This window comes from Lepidothrix coronata, unplaced genomic scaffold, assembly GCF_001604755.1.
Source record: "Lepidothrix coronata isolate B3197 unplaced genomic scaffold, Lepidothrix_coronata-1.0 Scaffold196, whole genome shotgun sequence".
NCBI lineage: Eukaryota > Metazoa > Chordata > Aves > Passeriformes > Pipridae > Lepidothrix > Lepidothrix coronata.
In genome coordinates this window covers 382587-401131 of record NW_016690376.1, presented here as the reverse complement: position 1 = coordinate 401131, position 18545 = coordinate 382587, and the positions used below count along the sequence as shown (strand labels likewise).

General features: G+C 44.5%; 1 protein-coding gene across 1 annotated transcript; it reads right to left on the bottom strand.

The window, feature by feature from the left end:
* Positions 1–5158: 5158 nt before the first annotated feature.
* Positions 5159–17024, bottom strand: LOC108505596 (potassium channel subfamily K member 16-like). Its single transcript, XM_017831778.1, has 5 exons — positions 16182–17024; positions 14146–14266; positions 10635–10801; positions 8911–9079; positions 5159–6107 (listed from the first exon to the last, which is right to left on the bottom strand). The coding sequence occupies exons 1-5, from the start codon at positions 16536–16538 to the stop codon at positions 5791–5793; spliced, it is 1131 nt and encodes a 376-aa protein (XP_017687267.1). The 5' UTR covers positions 16539–17024; the 3' UTR covers positions 5159–5790.
* Positions 17025–18545: the final 1521 nt, after the last annotated feature.

Sequence of the window (18545 nt, the reverse complement as noted above, 5' to 3'; positions counted from 1 at the left end):
GCCTGGACTTCTGAGGTTGAGAATAGACAGATCTCTGCTTAGGTTTCAGCCTCGATTTCCAGTAAATATCCAAAGCTCCTTTAAATGTAAAACCTTAACCTTGGTTTTAAAGCACTCAATGAGTCATTTAAATGAACAAAACTGTGAACTCTGGGGAATTTTCAGCACAAATTCTGACTTAGGTTCTTTTCTGGTGTTGATGCAAGATTTTCTCCACGCCAAAAGATGAACAATCATCTTTTACTTTGAGAAGCTGGATTCACCTCAAACCACAATTATTCTTTGAGAGCATCAGCACCTTTCTGGGTAATCCTGTTCAAGGAAGCCATTAACTTAAACTGCAAGTTGTACCTCCTCTCATTTTTCAATGACACACGCTTGTTATTATTATTGTTCTGCTTATCAGTGCATCTCTCTTTCTGGGGATGTATTATTTCATGCTTCGACATCTCACCACAAAGTACAGCCATAGTTTCCAACCACATATGTAAGAGTAATTGAAAGAAAAATTTGGAAAGTCTTTGTTCAGGAGACATGTCTCCTAAATCATGTTGAACTGGTAATCAAATGGATTCAATAGTTGCTCTAACTTTAACTCAGCAAAATGAGCCTTTCTGAACCCATGGTAGGGAGTTATTCTAATTGAACCCAGGACCCCTTGTGATAGAAAATGCTGAATTTTCTAAGCAGATTTGAGTTCACGTTCTGGATTGGAGGTGAGACTGGCTGCAGGGATACAAGAGCATCAACCAAGTTCTCTGGAGGCAGTGTTTTTGCTCCTTTGCAACCTTTTAGCCCCAGAATAGCTAAATATTGACTTTTCTAGTATGGAATAGCAATGTTGCCCTGGACTGGTCCTCAGCCACATGTGCCAGAGACCCCAAGGGATCTCCTTTCCTTACAGCGTGAGAGGTGGTATAAAATCTGTCTTTAAGACCACTTTGAATCCTGCTGGAATGGTACAAGGGGATTTGGCTGGCACCAAAATATGTTGGGTTTTTTTTCTTCTTCGAGTCTGATCATGAGGGATGGATTACAAGCCTTTGGAGAGTGATTAGTTATGTTTGTTAAACCAGTTCTTAGCTGGATCCAGCCTTTTGGTCAGGAGTCAGGCGAGGAAGCATAAGTCCAAGTGTGACAGAGAGGAAAACATCATGTGTGTGGCCCACATTTTGTTATTTCTGTAAAAAAATGTCCCAGTGGCTACATGATGTTACATTAGCCAAGGTGTTCCACTGCTTTAAGTCGTTCCCTGGCTTCCAGAAAAAAATAATCTCTCCAAATGAACTGACTAATAATTGAGGGAGACCTCAAACGATCCCCAAACAGCCCACATATTAATTAAAGACAGATCAAAGTAGAGTTTCTCCTGTTCTCTCTGGAGGCAATTGAATTTCTGAGGGAAAGATAATTCCTCGTGGCTTTTCCTTGGTTTCAAGCTGAGAAATGCACCCTGTTTCCTGGCTGGCAGCAAAGATGTGGGTGATGTATGAGGAGCAGCCCGGACTGAATGCAGGAACATGCTGCTGCCATTTAATCCAAGATAATATATTTCACCATCATACGCCTGGAGTTTTTCAGCAACTGGTTTAATGTATTGGAAAATATTTGGCTTGCCTTGGAAGTGTTTCCCATTTGAAAACAAGCTGCAGTGGGAGAGCTGGCAGTCGCACAGGAGGCTGCTCCGTGAAAATTGGATTTCCCTGAGCGGCGCAGTGGGAATGGGTCACAGTGAGGGCTTTGAGCAGCTCCCAGAAAAGGCTCCAGGCTCTACAGATCTGCCAATGGAGAACTCCTCCCCTTGGTCTCCAGAGGACTGCTGTCACCTCGTAGCTTGGCAGAAGAGGGATTTGGAACGCATTTTATTCCTGGTTTCTGTCCCTGGGGCAAGGAGGACGTGCAGAAGAAGAGCAAAGCCTGGCTTATACTCATGAATTAAAAATCTTGGGATTATTTTAAATCTCCAGCTGCGGAGTAGAATCTCCATTCTAATTTTGCTCTCATTTTAAGACTATTTTCTTAACCTCAACAACTACAGAACCATTAGCTGGCTCTAATTTATTAGTAAGCAACACCAGGACACCCGGTCCTGGTTGAGAGAGCCAAAGGTCTCATGCATGAACTCAGGTGACACACTGAATTTCCTCTGGGGCCTCTATTACCTGCACAGGAATCAACAGCTCCCCCTCTCAGGGGTGACGTGAGGACAAGTTCTGCTGCTGTTGTGATAATGCTGAAAGAGGCTGCTTGCTCCAGCCCTGGAGAGATTTGTTGCTGTGCCTAAGCCCTTCTGGACATGGATTTATTGTTCAGCTTAAGCACAAGAAACAATACTGCATCCAAAAAAGTTCCTCTCCCACCCTGGCTTGCAGCTTTCCCGGGCTTTTCCCTTGCCTTTCCCAGCACAGAGGACCACACACCCTTTGGTGCTGGTTCTTTCTTCCACATATCAGCAGCTCCTATCTCCACCCCTCGTGCTGCATGGGACCCTGCCTGCCCTTCAGGGTGCCACAGCCTGGGCCAGCTCACCCTGCTCCCAAAGCCTGCACCCAAACCTGCTTTTTTGTACATTTTTTTCTAGATCGATCCCTTTCCCTCTGGGACAGGGGGTGGGAATGTGCCTCTTGATCCTGCAGCAGATGTTATGCACGGGAAGGTTGTGCATGAGGCATGTGATAGGAGTGTACTCCACCTCACTGGCACCCTGCATGCTGCCAGTGAGGATGGTTTGCTGACAGAAGGCCATCGCATTCCCAGCTGACCTCCACAAAGCTGTCTCAGTGTGGGTATAAGGCAGGATCCCTGGCTGGACCGGTTTGAGGTGTCCATCCCCATCTCCTTCTTGAGAATGAGGCGTGTTTTAGCCTTTAGCAAGCTCGTATGAACTCGATAAAAATACAGGGCGGCTTCCTCCCGTTCCCACTGACAAAACCCGAACTGCACAGCGGGAGGTGGAGTAAAACTACCCAAACTTGGCAGGAACGCGGAGGGAGAGGGTCCGCACCACACAGCCACGAGAGGGCACGAGAAGCAAAGCTAAGACCCTTCTTCAAAAGGGCTCCCCTCGGGGCTGAGGATTTATGAATGACCGGTCTTCTTTCTCAGAGCAGCTGAGCTTCTCCTTGTGGATGTGGATTTCTGTGTTCCCAGGCTGGCACCTACAGCTGAAGGGACACCTCAGTTCTTGGTGCCCGAAGGAGGACAGCCCCATGATGGGCATTCCTGGCTAATGTTTCCTGCATCCCCCGTCCCTGGGTAACTTTTCCAGTCCCTCTGTGCCTCATCCTTACCTGGGAAGCGTGGCAAGAGGAACGAGTTAAAAGGTGAATCACCTGCCCTCTATGGCAGTAACTGCACAGGGCAGATGGACTCTTGAGAGTGGGAAGTGCTTGGGTTTCAGGGCTTATTGTTAAACATTCACCAGTGCAAAGGAAAGAGAATTTGTCCTGTTTTGCAGCAAAGCCTGGCTCTGTACTTGCTGTTTACAGTCAGAGTCCATGGGATGTCCCTCTTGCCCTTCCTGAAATGTCTAAAAAAATCATCTTCAGTTGCTCTGCGTTGCAATGGGACATCACCAGCTTGTTCTAGGGCTGGGTTGTGTTATTTGTCACAACAGGGAGCAAGTGGGACAATGGGAAGAAGTTGAAGAAAACCCTTCACTGGGTCTGGGGGCATGGAAGGAATTATGAGAGGCTGTGCAAAATGGCTATTTCACCCCAAGGCAGGACCACCCCACCCTAAACCAGCCCTGATAGTACCTCCATTAGACTGGGAGTGGGGTTAATAGTCCTTGTAGGAAGGGATGGGAAAAAAAAATTAGAGGAAAAAAAATTGTACCTGGAAAATAATAATGTGGGTCACTGCTTGGTCAGAGGGAAAAACAGAGATGTGAAGAGATCCCTGCCTGGGAGCATTCAGCTGCTTTCTCTGCCTGGCTCTGGTGTTGCCCTGTGACAGCAACAGGATTCTGGCTTGCACAAGGACCACTGTGTCCTATGATACCCTTGATACCCTTCCCTAATTTCAGTCAGTTCTTGTTCCTGCTGCCTCAGAAAGGTTTACTGACAGTGAGACATATGAGGTGAGAAGTCAGCTTGAGGCTAACACTGGAAAATAATTTGTGGAGGGAAAGAAAGTACATATTTGGTCAGGTTTACATGCCAGGTCTTGAACCAGCAGAACTGTTTTGGCAAGAAGCATGATTCTGTTTGACTGAAATAGTTATGAATCCAACTTCAAGGCTGATTGCATCTTTATGACCTGAAATTACTTTATAGCTGTAATTTATTCTCCCTTTCCTGGAGGAAAGGAATAACTCTGGCAAGGGCTCATCTTGCTGTAACTAACACCCAGAGGGTGATCAAAGAACAGTTATTCAGTCTGACAAAACAGGAGCTTGAGGGGCTCACAAAAACCTGTCAAGTGGCGTGTTCAACACCGTCAGAGAGGCACTTTGTGTACTAAAGTTATGGACTGCCTTGGGTGGGTCCTGTGGGCACTGATGTGAGTTCAACATGTGGGCAAGTTCATAGGATTTGATGTACAGAGACCCCACCACCTGTTTTGGGTAGCCTTGAGCCCCGAACTGCTGGAAGAGGGATTTGACCCCAGCACTGGGTCAGGGCAGAGCTGCCTCTTTCTTACACTCTTTGAGGCGTGATCAGAGATAGGGTATTGGACTAGGCTGACTTTTGGTGTGACCATATACACCCATGGGACGTGTGTCTATGACTGTGTCTATCCCAGCTGCTTTGCCAGCGCTTCAGGGTTGGGTTTTCCCTGCACTTTTGACACACTGAAGGCACATGGCATAGAGACTGAGCCTTTGAAGGTCAGAGTCTTCACCCAGAAGTGGCCTGCAAGCCAGACAGTACATCTGAAAAACCATGCCCAGGTCTGGCATCCTTTTTTTTCACCTGGTTGAAGGTTTAGACACCACTCACACTTGGAAAGCTACAGCCCTTCAGAATGACTTCATGGTTCCTGTGCAATACAAACATAGCAGCAAGGCTCTGATGCAGTGAGGACTCCTCCTTTCAAACCGGTCTCTGTTCTTCTAAAAAGCTTATAGAATAAAATTATTATAACATTTGAATTCAAGAGATGGGTTTATGTGCTCTTCATAAACACTGTCGGAAAGGGTTTTCAGAGCCACAGGGATAAAAGGTAAAATTGCCTTTATTCAACTTAGTATAAAACAGGAAGAGGTAGAATGAATCATTTCTAACATGCTAACCGTTTCATAACCCTGTCCATTAGATGTTTCTGATGTCTCTGAACTGAGCCCAGGTCTTGCCATTTAAACACATCTTTCAGACCACAACACTTTATCCAATATGATGGCTCAAATCAGGCATCTATTCAGTTATTTATTTCTCATATATATCCTTATTTCTTCTTCCAAAAGTGCTATGCAATGCCTCAGAAAAGCTTGTGCATGTCAGTTCCTGGAAGAAATATGATTTTTTGCAAGCAGCAAAATCCAAACAGAGCCAACAAGCTCCACCGTGCCCCTCCTCTGCATTTTTGTGAAAGCACCTTAAAAACACATTGCAAAGCAAGTGCACTTCTCAGGTTGTTACCACAACCCAGCTGCAAATTGAGGAGCAAATTTCTTACCATTAATATTCAGGCTTTGTGCAACTTTGAGTCTTGAGTTCTAAAAGGTCATATCTCAGCAAAAGGTAGGAAAAATTTTATTTCCACGGGATTTTCTTTAGAATAACTATCAACTCTCTGATGAAGAATTCAACTCTTATATGTTATGGCAATAGTTTTTCTATTAGAGAACTATTTTTTTTCATTTTTTGTGTGTTCAGAATCTGCTGTTAATGACTCCATTTTCTGTGCATCCCCTCCAGCACGTGGTGGTGGTAGTTCTTCTTCTGGAATGAACTGAACAGGCCAGCATCTTCTTTGTTGGCTTGCTCCATTGTCCTTACTCACCTTTCCAATTTGCTGGAGATCCTTGACAATTATTTTTTCAGTATCTTCTAGTACCGTTGTCAATAAATTAAACAGCAGAGCAATCCAGGCAAGGCCAAAAAGAATCCAAATGGCCACCAGCACTCGATAGTAGGAAAAGTAATTCCTGCCAGACTGTTTGCCTGAAGATAAGGGGAGAGAAAGAAGAAGAAAATTAACAAGTTAAAATTCACCTTGCCAAAGGAAAGTGGAACAGTTTAATGAATTCATCAATATATTTTACACTGAGAACTTCAGGGTGACTTTTTCATTGTAATGGAGACTCTCACCTCTCCAGCATTTGATTAAGGCTGAGCAATGGTTTATTGTGTTTATTGTTGCAGTAAACTGATATATGCTAGCACAAATATGCTGGCCTGTCAAAAGACACACTGGGATTGAAGTGAATCATTCCATGGTTCTATGATTCTGTGATTGAGGTGAATTAGCATGAGAGCAGGATATTTTTTTCCCCTTATAGCATATCACTCCTGGTTCAACTGCTGCATTTACAGGTAAATGCAATTATGTGGGAAGTAGTGTTAAATTGTACTTATTATCTTGGAAATATTCCCAAACTCCCAAAGCATAAAAAGCAGAGCACAGTGGGCTGCTATAATCACACAACCATTACTACCTGGGTTATTGTAATTCTCTGTATTTCTAGCAGAGTGTGATTACAACCTAGTAAATATTTCCTTTAAATTATAGGTACCTGTGTTCATACAAAGAGAGTATTTGCAATTCCTACCTTACTTTTCAATGGTTTCAGGAGCTTCCTCCATTAAAAAAACTAGGTGACTGATGAGAATTCATTGACACATGCCAAGAACACAACTTTCTGCACTGGAAACCAGTGAACCAAAGCTCATTTCATGCAGTCCAACCCTCTTAGCATCAGCCAGTATCTCACACTCGCTGTTCTGTGTGGGTCATTTAGTCTGATCTTTCATATGTCAGCAATCTACCCCCAACACACAACAAAGCATTTGCTCCTACTGAACTTGGTCCCACACAACATTATCATCATGATACAGATGACGTGGCACTGGCATCTGCAGGAAAACTTGGTGATATTGCTTATTGAGTGCTCCAAGTCACTGCCAGGGGGGACTCCACGTAGTTGATAACACAGCCATGTCCATGGACAGGGAGATCACCACAAACCTGGTGGATCACTTCCCTTTGAGAACCTGCATGGAAGGAGTCAGGATGCTGGCAACTTCTGTCAAATCCTGCAGTGCTCTGAACTGCACAGGTTAATGTGCAAGATTTTTGTTCTTCGTCATGCAGGAGCTCTGGAAATGGGATAGGACTGGGCAGGTCTGTCCTCATGGATAGATATCCAACAGCTGTTTCTTTTTCTTCTGCTGGAGTTGAGTTGGCAGAGACATTCTCAGCCTTGGTACAAAGCATCTCCTTGTGCTCTTATCCAAAGTTCAAGATGTGGGGTTAGCAAAGCAACTGGCAATAACTTTATAATGTTAACTCAAAACTGGACTTGAGCAGGGCACATATTTGGTTAACAGCCCACAGGGAGTTTCACCCTAGAGGTATCACCTATATGCACATGTATTCCAAACAGTTAAATCCAGGCTCTGCCACCTTCCTAGCGTGTCTCCCTACCCAAAACAGTTAGCTTAGCTACAAAACAGTTTTGAATTACTAAAATGCAAATAAACTCAAACCTGTTCTGTTCCTCTTGGCCAGCACAAAACCACTTGTCATCTGTAAGCAATGCCTGACACTCAGAGCAGTCACTGATTCTGCTTGCCTCACTGTGAAGATGTGAAGCATTAAACCTATCACCATTTTATTACTGTTGTTAAGGCAAATTAAGATAAATACTGGCAGGGAAAAATATTTCAGCTCCAGTTAAGTCATCCTAATGAAGGTGAAATCATAAAGCCAGGAGGCCTATCTAATTGTTATTTTTAAATAACAATTAAAAAAATTAAAATACAATTAATTGCATTTGTAAAGTAATATGGCTGCAGAGGAGGAAAGTGACAGCACAACAAGAGGTTGTGGTGGATTTCTGTCCCTCAGAAAGGAACATGAGGCTTCCAGATTCTTTGTAGGGTCAGCACAGTATTAGCTACACAGCTTCCTTTGCATATCCCCACTGAGGAGAAGTTCAGGCTGGCAAGATGCTGGCAGGACAGGTGGTTGTAGAGAAATCTTTGATTCTCCATGGAGTCCAGGTGTTTGCTTGCTTCTTCTGTGGACACTGATTTGGCCCCTGGTGAACATTTTGGACTTCCTCTGGAAATTCCTTGGAGTGTATTTTGGTCAGCAGATCCACGGAAGCGTTTTGAGAAGCATTCTGGAATGCCTGAACGTATCTTAAACAGTTTTTCTTCAGGGGAAGTCCTAAGCTCTGGTTTGTGAAGACAGAGAACCTTCAGAGATGCTCAGGAGATCAAAGAAGGCCACTTTTGCAGTGATACATATCTTTAGGCCAACTTCTCAAAGAGTGAGTAGATTTCTTCGCTTTCCCATGACTGGGATTTCCACCTCTCTGTCTGTTGTGTAAAATCATGTATTCTGAAACATGATCACTTATTTCTTTACTCTACACTTTGAAACATAAGTCTTAGATAGCTAAAGCAGTGATATGTGCCTTGTTTTGTATGACTGTCCCTAACTGTTCCCTTTTGGTGTGTACAAATTGCCAAGCTCATTGAATTCTCCCCTTACACTTCTCTTTTCCTCACCAAAATACTTGTCTTCTTTGCATCCCAAAGCACCTCATTTAATTATATTTGTCAGCACATAAAATCCCTGAGAAAAGAGTATTTCCCCCAGAACTGTATAAGACTAGTCAAAGACTCCTGTTGACAGATTTGTCTCTACAGCACACTGGTGGCCTGTGCAGTCAACCCATGGGAATCACAGTCATAAACCTGCTGTTTTGATGTGTCTCCTCTCTGCAGTCAACCTTACCTACTACATAATCTCCAAAGCCAATGGTGCTGAGGGTGATAAATGCAAAGTAAATTCCTTCGCTGTAGGACCAGCCCTCTGTTATCTGGAAGAAGACTGATGGCAAGCACAGAAAAACTAGGATCCCCGTTGCCAGGAAGAACAAAAGGGTCAGAAATTTGATCTTCTTCTGAAAAATAAACCAGTTCAATTATAATCATGATTTGACACGCTAGTAGGCCATATATAGTGGTGCCTGTTCAAAGTGGGTGGCTATCTAGGACCACAGGGACAGAAGGATTTCTACTGAGTGCTTTTCCTCTGGAAGCACCCCAGCCTTGCTTGGGAGCAGGGGGAAGCCATGTGTTATGGGTGTTGCATGTCCACAGTAGCCCTGGAAGATGTAGTCTTTTATGTGATTGTATCAATGACCACGAGTATAGGAGGAATTCCTATCCAATGACTTTTTCTGGAGTCAGACTATTTCCACTTATCACTAGACTACATCATTTTTAATTTTTAGGTATTCAGGGTTACCACCTAAAGACATTTATATTTGCCTGGGAAAACGGACTTTTTTACAAAAAATATTTGCACCATTTCTGACAGTATTATCTTCAAGAGTTTTGATTATTGACTTTATTTCTCATTGCATCAGTGCCACAACTCTTCTCCTACCCAGTGAATATCTTACTACAAGGAAACCTTTAACTAATGAGGTCCTGATAAAGAAGTGCCTGGACAGTGACTTTTGAACCATTCTACTTCCCAGTAGTCATGAAGAAGCCTTGACTGGAGAAAAAGACTTGTTATATGTTAAGATTTATCAGCCAGACATGCATATATTTCATGTATAGATTTTTATTAGTCCAGATTGCCTGAAAATCAATGGCAACTGTTGGATAATTTTCCATGTCCTCATGCATTGTGCACTTGTTTGTGTCTCTATCTGAGCAAGCCCTAATTTCTATATAAGTTTGTCAGATATGGCAAGAAATTCAGCAATCTGAACAGGGTTATCTGTAGCATTCATCCCTTATCCTGAAAGAGAACAGTAGGAGACACAGAAAAGCTATTCTCACTTCCTCAGCAGTGGTGAGAGAAAGGGAGGAGCTGCAAATAACTTGGGACACACACCAGTCAAGACACATCCTGTCTCTAGCCCTTTACAGGTGTCTCCTCACCTTTCAGCAGCTGGGCTCAAATGAACAGCTTCGGTCTGATGCTTCCTTATTCCCAAAGTCAAGGGTGGAGAGGGAGTAAAGGACTGTGTAATGAGTTAGGAGCAGTGACATGCTATTCATTGAGTCAATATTCATTAAAACCTCTGCAGCTCACCTGCTTTTAACAGCTTTTCACAGCTCACCTGCTTTTTGCTGCCTCACGATGAGATGTTTAATCATCTTTACTGGTTATAAAGGGAGGCATGTACTTCCCTAGAGTGTTAGGTCCCGAGGTAAGTGTCTGGAGAAGTGGGATGGGATGCCCACTCTCTCCACTGATTGCTGAAGGGGGGTGGATGTCTGCATTTAGATGGGAAGATAAAATGCATCCCTTTCTCTGAATATCTCTACAGTTGCCATGTCTGCTTGGCTCCATGAGTGAAGAATTTGTCTCTCCCTCTCCTAGCACGTCTAATATAGCATGAGAACAGATAAATTAGAGGATAAGGCAGCATAAAACTTGAGAAAAAGAAAAACTAGAATTGAGCATATAACTGTGCCTGAGTAAGTAGAAACAATTACCTTTCTCATTCCTTTCTCGTACAGGAATTTCCCCAGCTTTTTACACAGCAGTGAGAGCATCTTACCAACACGGTGCAGAAAAACAATGTTGAGAGGGATTCCAAACAGAGCAAAAAACACACAGAAGATCTGTCCCCCAACAGTTCTAGGATGTAACGTGCCATAGCCTATGAAAAAAAGATTGGTTAGAGAAGATATTCCAGAGTACTGGAACAGTCCACAGTCACATTCAACCCTACCCCCAATCCAGTCTGCCTGTGACCCCAAAAGATGTGGTTAGCACTTCTCAGGACATGTGAATTCTTTTTTTCTCTTAAAAAGGCAGTAAGCAGATGAAGTGATTCACCCTGCATGTTTGGGGTGATGCAGAGAGCACTGTGTGCTCCCAACACAGACTTAGTGGGAACAAAAGTTCAGTCTAGAAGCAGTTGTGGGTAATGTGCTCTGTCCTGCAACAAATACATGGAAAGACAGAAAACAGAAGTCTGAGGATCTGGAAGACATCAAGGCTGGAGTCCCAGGCTGTTAGAATCACATGCAGCCATTTCTAGCTTCTTGTTGATCTGCCTGTGTGTTAGTGACCTCTCTGGCTAAATCCCAGTAAGCTGGTGTGTCCAGATACTGGCTCCAGTCCCAGGGAGCTCAGTGTGCATTGGAATAGATGGTGCTAATTAGTCCAGATCCCACTGGTGGTTGATGTCTTCAAGCCACAGAGATATTTGTCTTAAAGTCCTACTAAAAGAGGATTTAATTTATCTCAGTAGTGGAACAACTCCAAACATGTCTTTTAATGATCTGGAGACTCTTAGACACCATGAGATACATCCCTGAGTGCAAGAGTACTGCCCTTTGTGTTTGTCCTTACTCTACCAATGACCCTGGGAAAAGGCATTTCCCAAGCACAGTTCATCTCAAGGCATGCATTACTTGGAAAATGCAATCTTTTCTTTTGGGGGAAAAGACAAATAAAACAACTGAGTGATTTTTTTTGTCTACAAGATCCCAAATGCATGAGTTGTGTTGTGTTCCTGTTGCAGAAATATTCCATTTTCACGGAAAAAAAAGCTGGTGAAGAGAAGTACCTGACGTGCCTTCACAACAGACCTTTGTGGTGAAGGTGCAGAGAAACAGGCACTGGTTTTGGCTGGGATAGAGTTAATTTTCTTCCCATCGGCTGGTATGGGGCTGTGCTTTGGATTTGTGCCAGAAACAGTGTTGCTAATTAAGCGATGTTTTGGTTATTGCTGAGCAGGGCTTGCACAGAGTCAAGGCCTTTTCTGCTCTTCACCCCACCCCACCAACGAGGAGGCTGGAAGTAAACAAGGAGCTGGGAGGGGACACAGCCGGGACAGGTGACCCCACCTCACCAAAGGGACATTCCAGACCATCTGGTGTAATGCTCAGCATATAAAGCTGGGGGAAGAAGAAGGAAGTGGGACACGTTCAGAGTGATGGCTTTTCCTGTGCCACTCATGGGCAGGCTGGAACTCCAGTGAACCTGAGTTCACAGACAAAGGGAGTGTGGATGGGTCCAGGTGGGAGCAGGGCACCCTAAAACATCTGTGGCTCTGGATAAGCCTGTGACAGAGCAGGTCCTTCTTAAAAGGCCTGTGGTTATGTCTGTGCCACAGCAGGTACACCTCTGAAGGGATTGTGGCCCAAGAATGAGTCCACACTGCAGCAGGTACACTGGATCATCCGTAGCTGTGGATAAGTCCACGCTGGAGCAGCTCAAAGCATGTGTCCATGGATAAACCCATGACAGAACAGGCACACCCCTGGAGGGACTGTAGCCAGGTGTAAGGTTATGTTGGAGCAGGTTCACATCTGAAGGGACCGTGGCTGTGGGTAAGGCCATGCCGAGCTGGTACAGCTCTGAAAGTGTTGAGGCCCATGGATAAGGCCATGCTGGAGCAGGTGCACCTCGAAGTGACTATGGCTGTGGATAAGTGTATGCTGCAGCAGGTACAGCTCTGGAGAGACTGTGGCTCACGGATAAGGCTCCGCTTGGAGCAGGTACAACCAACCCTAAGGGACCACAGTCTGTGGATAAATCCAAGCTGGAGCAGAGGCAAAAGGAAGAGTTCATTGCAATGTTAAACCATATGACCTGGCTCAAAGGGACCAGGGCGGAGATTGTAAAGGAAATATATTGTAACCTGAGACCTGAGTTGCATGTTATGGGAATTACTACAGCAGGAGCCACCGGAACCAGTGGAGAAGGCTTGCAAGAAGCAGTGCAAGTGCAGCAGTGACCCAACCTGAGCTGCCTTTGGTGATCAGTAACTCCACCTCACACAGCTCCCCTCCTGTCCTGAGTGACCACCACAACAGATTGAGCCCAAAGTCATGGCCTAAATGAACTCACTGGGCATTTTGTGGACATCTCTGGACCTTTATGGACATTTTACAGACATTTTACAGGGGTAATCCATAGACTAAGGGAATGATATCTGTGTATTATATCTAAGGATGGGAAGAATGGTGGTGAGTATTGAAAATGTGTTGGACAGTGTGAGACTTGGGCATGATGTAAATGGTACACGAAATGAGGGGTGGGTGTGCTTATTTTGGCTGGGGTACTTAATTTTCTTCTTTGGATTTGTGCTGAAAACAGTGTTTCCAATTGAGAGATGTTTTAGTTCTTGCTTTGCGGCACTTGCACAGAGCCAAGGACTTTCCTGCCTTTTCTCTACAGCAGGAGATCTCCACATGGGTTCATGCAAAACACCTCCCCTGATGCTGGGACAACATTTGGGCCTTTGTAATATGTAACACTCATGGATCAGTGGAGCAGCTGTGCTTAGGGTGTAGTGGGAGGGAGGCCTCAGCTTCACTCTGCAAAAACATAGATTTGACTTCCACTTCATTAGAGTGTGAAGCAGGTGCCAACAGTATGGATTTTGTGCTTAAGCTTGGCAGGCCTGCACTTTTTGGGATGCATATTTGAGAGAAAGGGAGAAGCAGGTAGGAGCAGGCGGGCCCTGAAAAGGTCAGAACAGCTTGAAGCAGCAGCATAAAGGTCTCAGTATTTGCCTTTCACTCTTACCATTTTTTTCCTTCTGGCATATTACTAATTCAATATGTGAATTAACAGCTCAAGACAGGTTATTGAGACAGTGCCCATGCCCCAGAAGGGCTCACTTACTTCCTACCATTTTTTTATCCTTTACAGCACTCTCAGATTTAAAGCCTATTTGACCCTGGAGTAAAGACCAGGAAAGTGATCTCCCCCACACAACTGTCAGCAGAACAAACATTTTAACAGATGGCTTGAAAAGAAGAAACAAGTGGGAAATAATATGAAAGGCTACTGCTATTGGACAAGCCAAAATAATGCACAAAGAGCTGTGCCATGGTAAGGACTAAGTCCATGGCTGCTTACTGTCAGTGACAATGAAGGGCTGGAGTTTTTATCCTGGAAAGTATTATCCATTCATGTCCTAATAACCAGAGGTAATAAGCATCATTCACGCATGAAGCACACACAAACGAAAAGCATTAGACCTACCTATTGTGGAGACAACTGTGCCTGCAAAGAAGAAGGAGTTACTGAAATCCCAGTTGCTCTCTTCAAACCGTGATTCATTTCCAACAGGGTATACTCCATTTTGAATGGCTTCAGTCAGGTTCTGGGAGAGAAGGCAAAGTTTGGTAACATCATGACTGCTTTTCTGAAGTGCATGATGCAACAATACTGCAGGTATATCCAACTACTGCTCCTTTCCTGTGAGTACCACTCACCTGACTGTGGTGATCCTCTACACTACTCACACCTTCACCTCCAAGGTTGGGTAGCAGTTAGTTGGTGGTTTTCAGTGTTCATCTTCTGCCCCGTTTATGCTGATTGCCTTAGTGGGTGTTACGAGAACTTTTAGTGCTTTTTCTTTCAGTGGGATCAAGGACCTTGATTCTTTTAGTCTGAGTACTTTGGGAAAAAATGATCCTATAGATGGCTAGGATGTGGCAGAGCTAGACTAAGGGATGGGATGGCTGGTTGCTAGATTTGGATTCACCCTTGAGGTGGCACTGGTGGATCCAGGATCTGATCACCCACCTGTGCACAGGCACACTGAGCAGTGACTCTGATCTGTGCCATGGGTGCATCGGGGAGTTGTGGCAGGGCACACATGGCATACACCCAGAATTTAATTTTAGGACTGTATTCTGGTTAGTGTCACAGAATTACCTTCAAAGAAAGTCCACTGATTTGCAAAGCTGGACATATACACTCTTCTCCAAACTGCATGTATGAACACACATGCACATATTTACAAAGTGGCCTCTGAGATGAGGTTAGAGGAACATCTGTCAGAGATGGTTTGGAGTGAGTTGAGACTGCCCTGCCATAAGGGGCTTGACTACCCAAGCCTCTCAAGCCCTGTCATCTATCACTTTAAGCATTTTCAGACTCTTCTTTCCCTTTGTTTTAATTCTAAGTGCTGTTAATGTATTTAAGTTAAAAAAAATAATAATAATTAAAATTGCCTTTAGCAAACAGAGAGGATCGGACTGGACATCTGTAAGGCAGGTTGGTTTGTAAAGAAACAATTGAGTTAAAATCCAAGACAGAGCCCTGCCATAGGCAACACACAAGCTGGAATAAATTGCACCAGCAAAGTCTTCCTCCCTGCTTCCTCCCTCACTATCCTTTTTGCTGGTGTTACAGAAAATCAGGGCTAACAAAAATCATTCCATAGCCCTTGCACAAAGATTTCTTTGTCTTGAAAAGCTCATTTTTTTTTTTCTCCTCTCATACACATAAAACCCAATCAAGGTGAAGAGAGTGCATGTGTAGGTGAAAAGGGGGCTGAGTTGCTGGTTGTGTTATTAGAAATACCAGTTCTTCACCACCTTTCATTATTTTGCAAACAAGCCCATTAAGAGCTCCATTCCTTTCCCATGTGGAAATGCTTCACACAGGGCTTTCATTCCTCATTTTCTCTATCTTGTAGCAGATAGAGCTAGGAAATACTGATGATGGAGAGACAACTGTACTTCTCAGCTCCCTGTGCTGTGATCAGAAACACTTTCCCTCTGACCAGACCACCTGTTTCACTTCTACACCATCTTCAGAAGGTAAGCCCTGACCATGCCACTCTCCTGGTAGTAATTTGGGCTTCTTTTTTTCCCCCCCATTCAGACCTTGCCTTATTGTTCCTTGGTGCTACCAGTGACAGTGTTGTAAGTGGAAGCCACAGCCATTCATTTCAGACAGCCTTATTTTTCCTGCCATTCCACCCATTGTGTATGAGCACGGCCACACTGAGAGCTGAATCAACAGGAGGCAAGAACCCCCCCACCAAAAAAAAGGACATTGCAGGATGGGGACTGTTAATAGCTACCACACACAAAGTTTTGTCCAGCTACACGAGCTGTATTTACCTTCAGAGTGACCCTCTCAGATGGGAGAGGGGTTTGCTAAAAGCATCCAAGTGACCGCATCAGGAGAGCAGTGAAAGTCAACCTGTGTAGCAAGGCTAAGTAGGAAACAACACCTAATGAGGAAAGAGCAGGGAGAAAGGACTTCCACAGGGCTCCACTTACCTTCATGAACTGCTCCATCTCCACCACCGTGAGCTGCCTGAAGCTCTGCAGAAAAGCCTCCTTCATCTGGGCAGCTGCCATTTTCTCCTGCTTCTCCGCGGTCCTCTCCAGTGCCTGGAACACCGCGGCACCCACCAGCAGGTACACAAAGTAGCCAGCCACCAGCAAACCTGTCTGCAGCTTGCCTCTGCACATGGCCTTCAGTGGGACACAGAGAGGGATGAGGGAGTGAAAGGTGGCGATTAGTAAATCCCTTGCACTCCTGGGAAGGCCTCCCCCCCGGGCAGGAAGAGCCCTCCCAGCTCTGGCTTCCGCTGGGATCCTGTGCTGACAGGGACAGCGAGCTGCCAAATACATTCATTGGGAAGTTGGGTAAAAAAAAAAAACAAAACACAACGAACCCAAGAAAAAACTTTCCACTCTCTGGGCTGCATGCTGTTTAGGGATTTCCTCTTGTCTGTGAAACTCTCCCTTGCTGATTTCTCAGGAAGAGTGGGTCAGGATGCAAGGAGCTGGCGGGTGGCCATCTCCTGCTCAAGAGGCTCTGGGGACAGGTGAGGATAGTCTGTAAATGGTCCACAGGGGAGTTTGCTTGGAAAAACATGATTTACACTCCTGTGTCTCCTGCTGAGTCCAGGAACTGGACTCCAGGGCAAGCCTCGATGAACCCAGAAGCCACTTCTTGCCCTGTGTTCAAGGGCAGCTTCAGGGAAATGCAGCTGGACTGTTCTTGTCCACTTGGACTTACTTGGACTTGCTTGTCCACTTCTAAGTGTCAGAGCTTGTTCCCATCAGAACTTGGGTACCATTGAGAAGAATTTGTAGGGTGGCAGAGGGAAGTCCTTGAATGAAGATATTGACTTGGGAACAGATAGCACCATGGACATTGTTAACCCTCAGATTAACCTTCTCGACTTTAGATTTTCCAGAATTTTCATTTGCTTTGTGCACAATTTCTTTGTTATTTCAGCAGATACTCTACTTTAATAATGAGAAAACACTGTAGCAAATCACCCTTTGAAGAAGCATTTAAAATGTTCCATATATCTTCTCTTCAAGTCTTTGTGTTTTTATTGAGTTCAAAAATACCAGAAAAGGCAGAGGCTCTGGGATTAGTTTTGCAAAACTGGTGTAACCAAGAAGCAGCACATAGCTTCACTCTGTCAAGTGCAGGTTGTCCTTTCACACATAAATCTGTTTGACCTCAGAGGAAAACAGGAAGACTATGAATGAAGGTGAGTATCTTTCCAAACACTTAAACCTTTAAAGACTTTCCTTAGAGTTACTGGAAAAGGGTTTGTAGAAACAGGATGTGTCGTTTTTCCTTTCACTTCTTTTGAAGTTACGACAAAGGTGTGCTTCTTGCTCAGATTTAAATTATTTCTATAAAAATAAAGGCACCTATGGTTCACCATTTTGTGTCTCTCAGACTCCCAGACCTGTGAGATAAGAGAACTCCCTTCACATATACAAATGCACCATTTCTTCATCTGCACAACAGACAGGAAGATAACACAAGTGGGTTATTTCCTCAGTTCATCTGAAGGGAAAATGGATGAAAAAGCCATGAAAGTCATGGAAGATTGTGAGAATTTGATATTGATTGCAGTTGTAGTGGTTCGATCAGGTGGGTAAGTGCCAAGAAACCTCACCTTTTTCATGCTCTCTCCTCTGAACTGTGTACTGAGCTGGATTTCCCTCTAGTCCCATCTCTGAGATAGCAGGTTTGCTATTTGTGCATGCATCTTCAGGAGCCCTTGACTGCCAGGAAGATTGGTGACCTTTGTTTTTCTGTAGCTCTAGAACAGGCAATACACATCACCTTATTCCAGTCTGTGTCTTCGTATGAAGAATCTTCAATAACCTGCCTGCGAATCTGCAAAAACCACTACAGATTGTTCTGATGTGAGAGGTGTGTCCCATTACACAGCATTTTGTTCATACTTGGGTTGACACTTGCACAGGGAAAGAGGGAGGGAAAGCACAGTTCATTACTGTTGCTTTGGAGAAGACAAAGAAGAGGGAACTCATGTTCACTCAGTGGAATTCTTCACCTGAAGCCATTCCTCATAAAAGGAAGAATAATTTCTGTTAGTGGTGACTACTCTTCTGCTTACTTTGCCTAGATTAAAAACTACAAAACGTGCTCTTGGTGGAGGCTGCAAGAGCTGTGCCACTTGTAGTTATTGAATGTCACTGGGTTGAGACAGTGCACCATCATCCATCCCACCCCAGGGGTCTGGATACTGGGTTAGCCTGACACCATTCACCCCAGTTATGGAAACTGAGCACTTTCCAAGTGCTGGGAGCTGTTGTAGGTACAACATCCTCATCTGAGGGCTGATGCTGGCACCTTGCACCTGC

What these genes read in the sequence shown, in the direction of transcription:
- LOC108505596 (XM_017831778.1), bottom strand. Translation starts at nt 16,538, where the DNA reads ATGTATTTGGCAGCTCGCTGTCCCTGTCAGCACAGGATCCCAGCGGAA. An exon ending in AGATGGAGCAGTTCATGAAG is followed by an intron (nt 14,267 to 16,181) that starts GTAAGTGGAGCC and finishes CTTCTCTCCCAG; the next exon opens with AACCTGACTGAAGCCATTCA. An exon ending in ACGAGAAAGGAATGAGAAAG is followed by an intron (nt 9,080 to 10,634) that starts GTAATTGTTTCT and finishes TTTATTTTTCAG; the next exon opens with AAGAAGATCAAATTTCTGAC.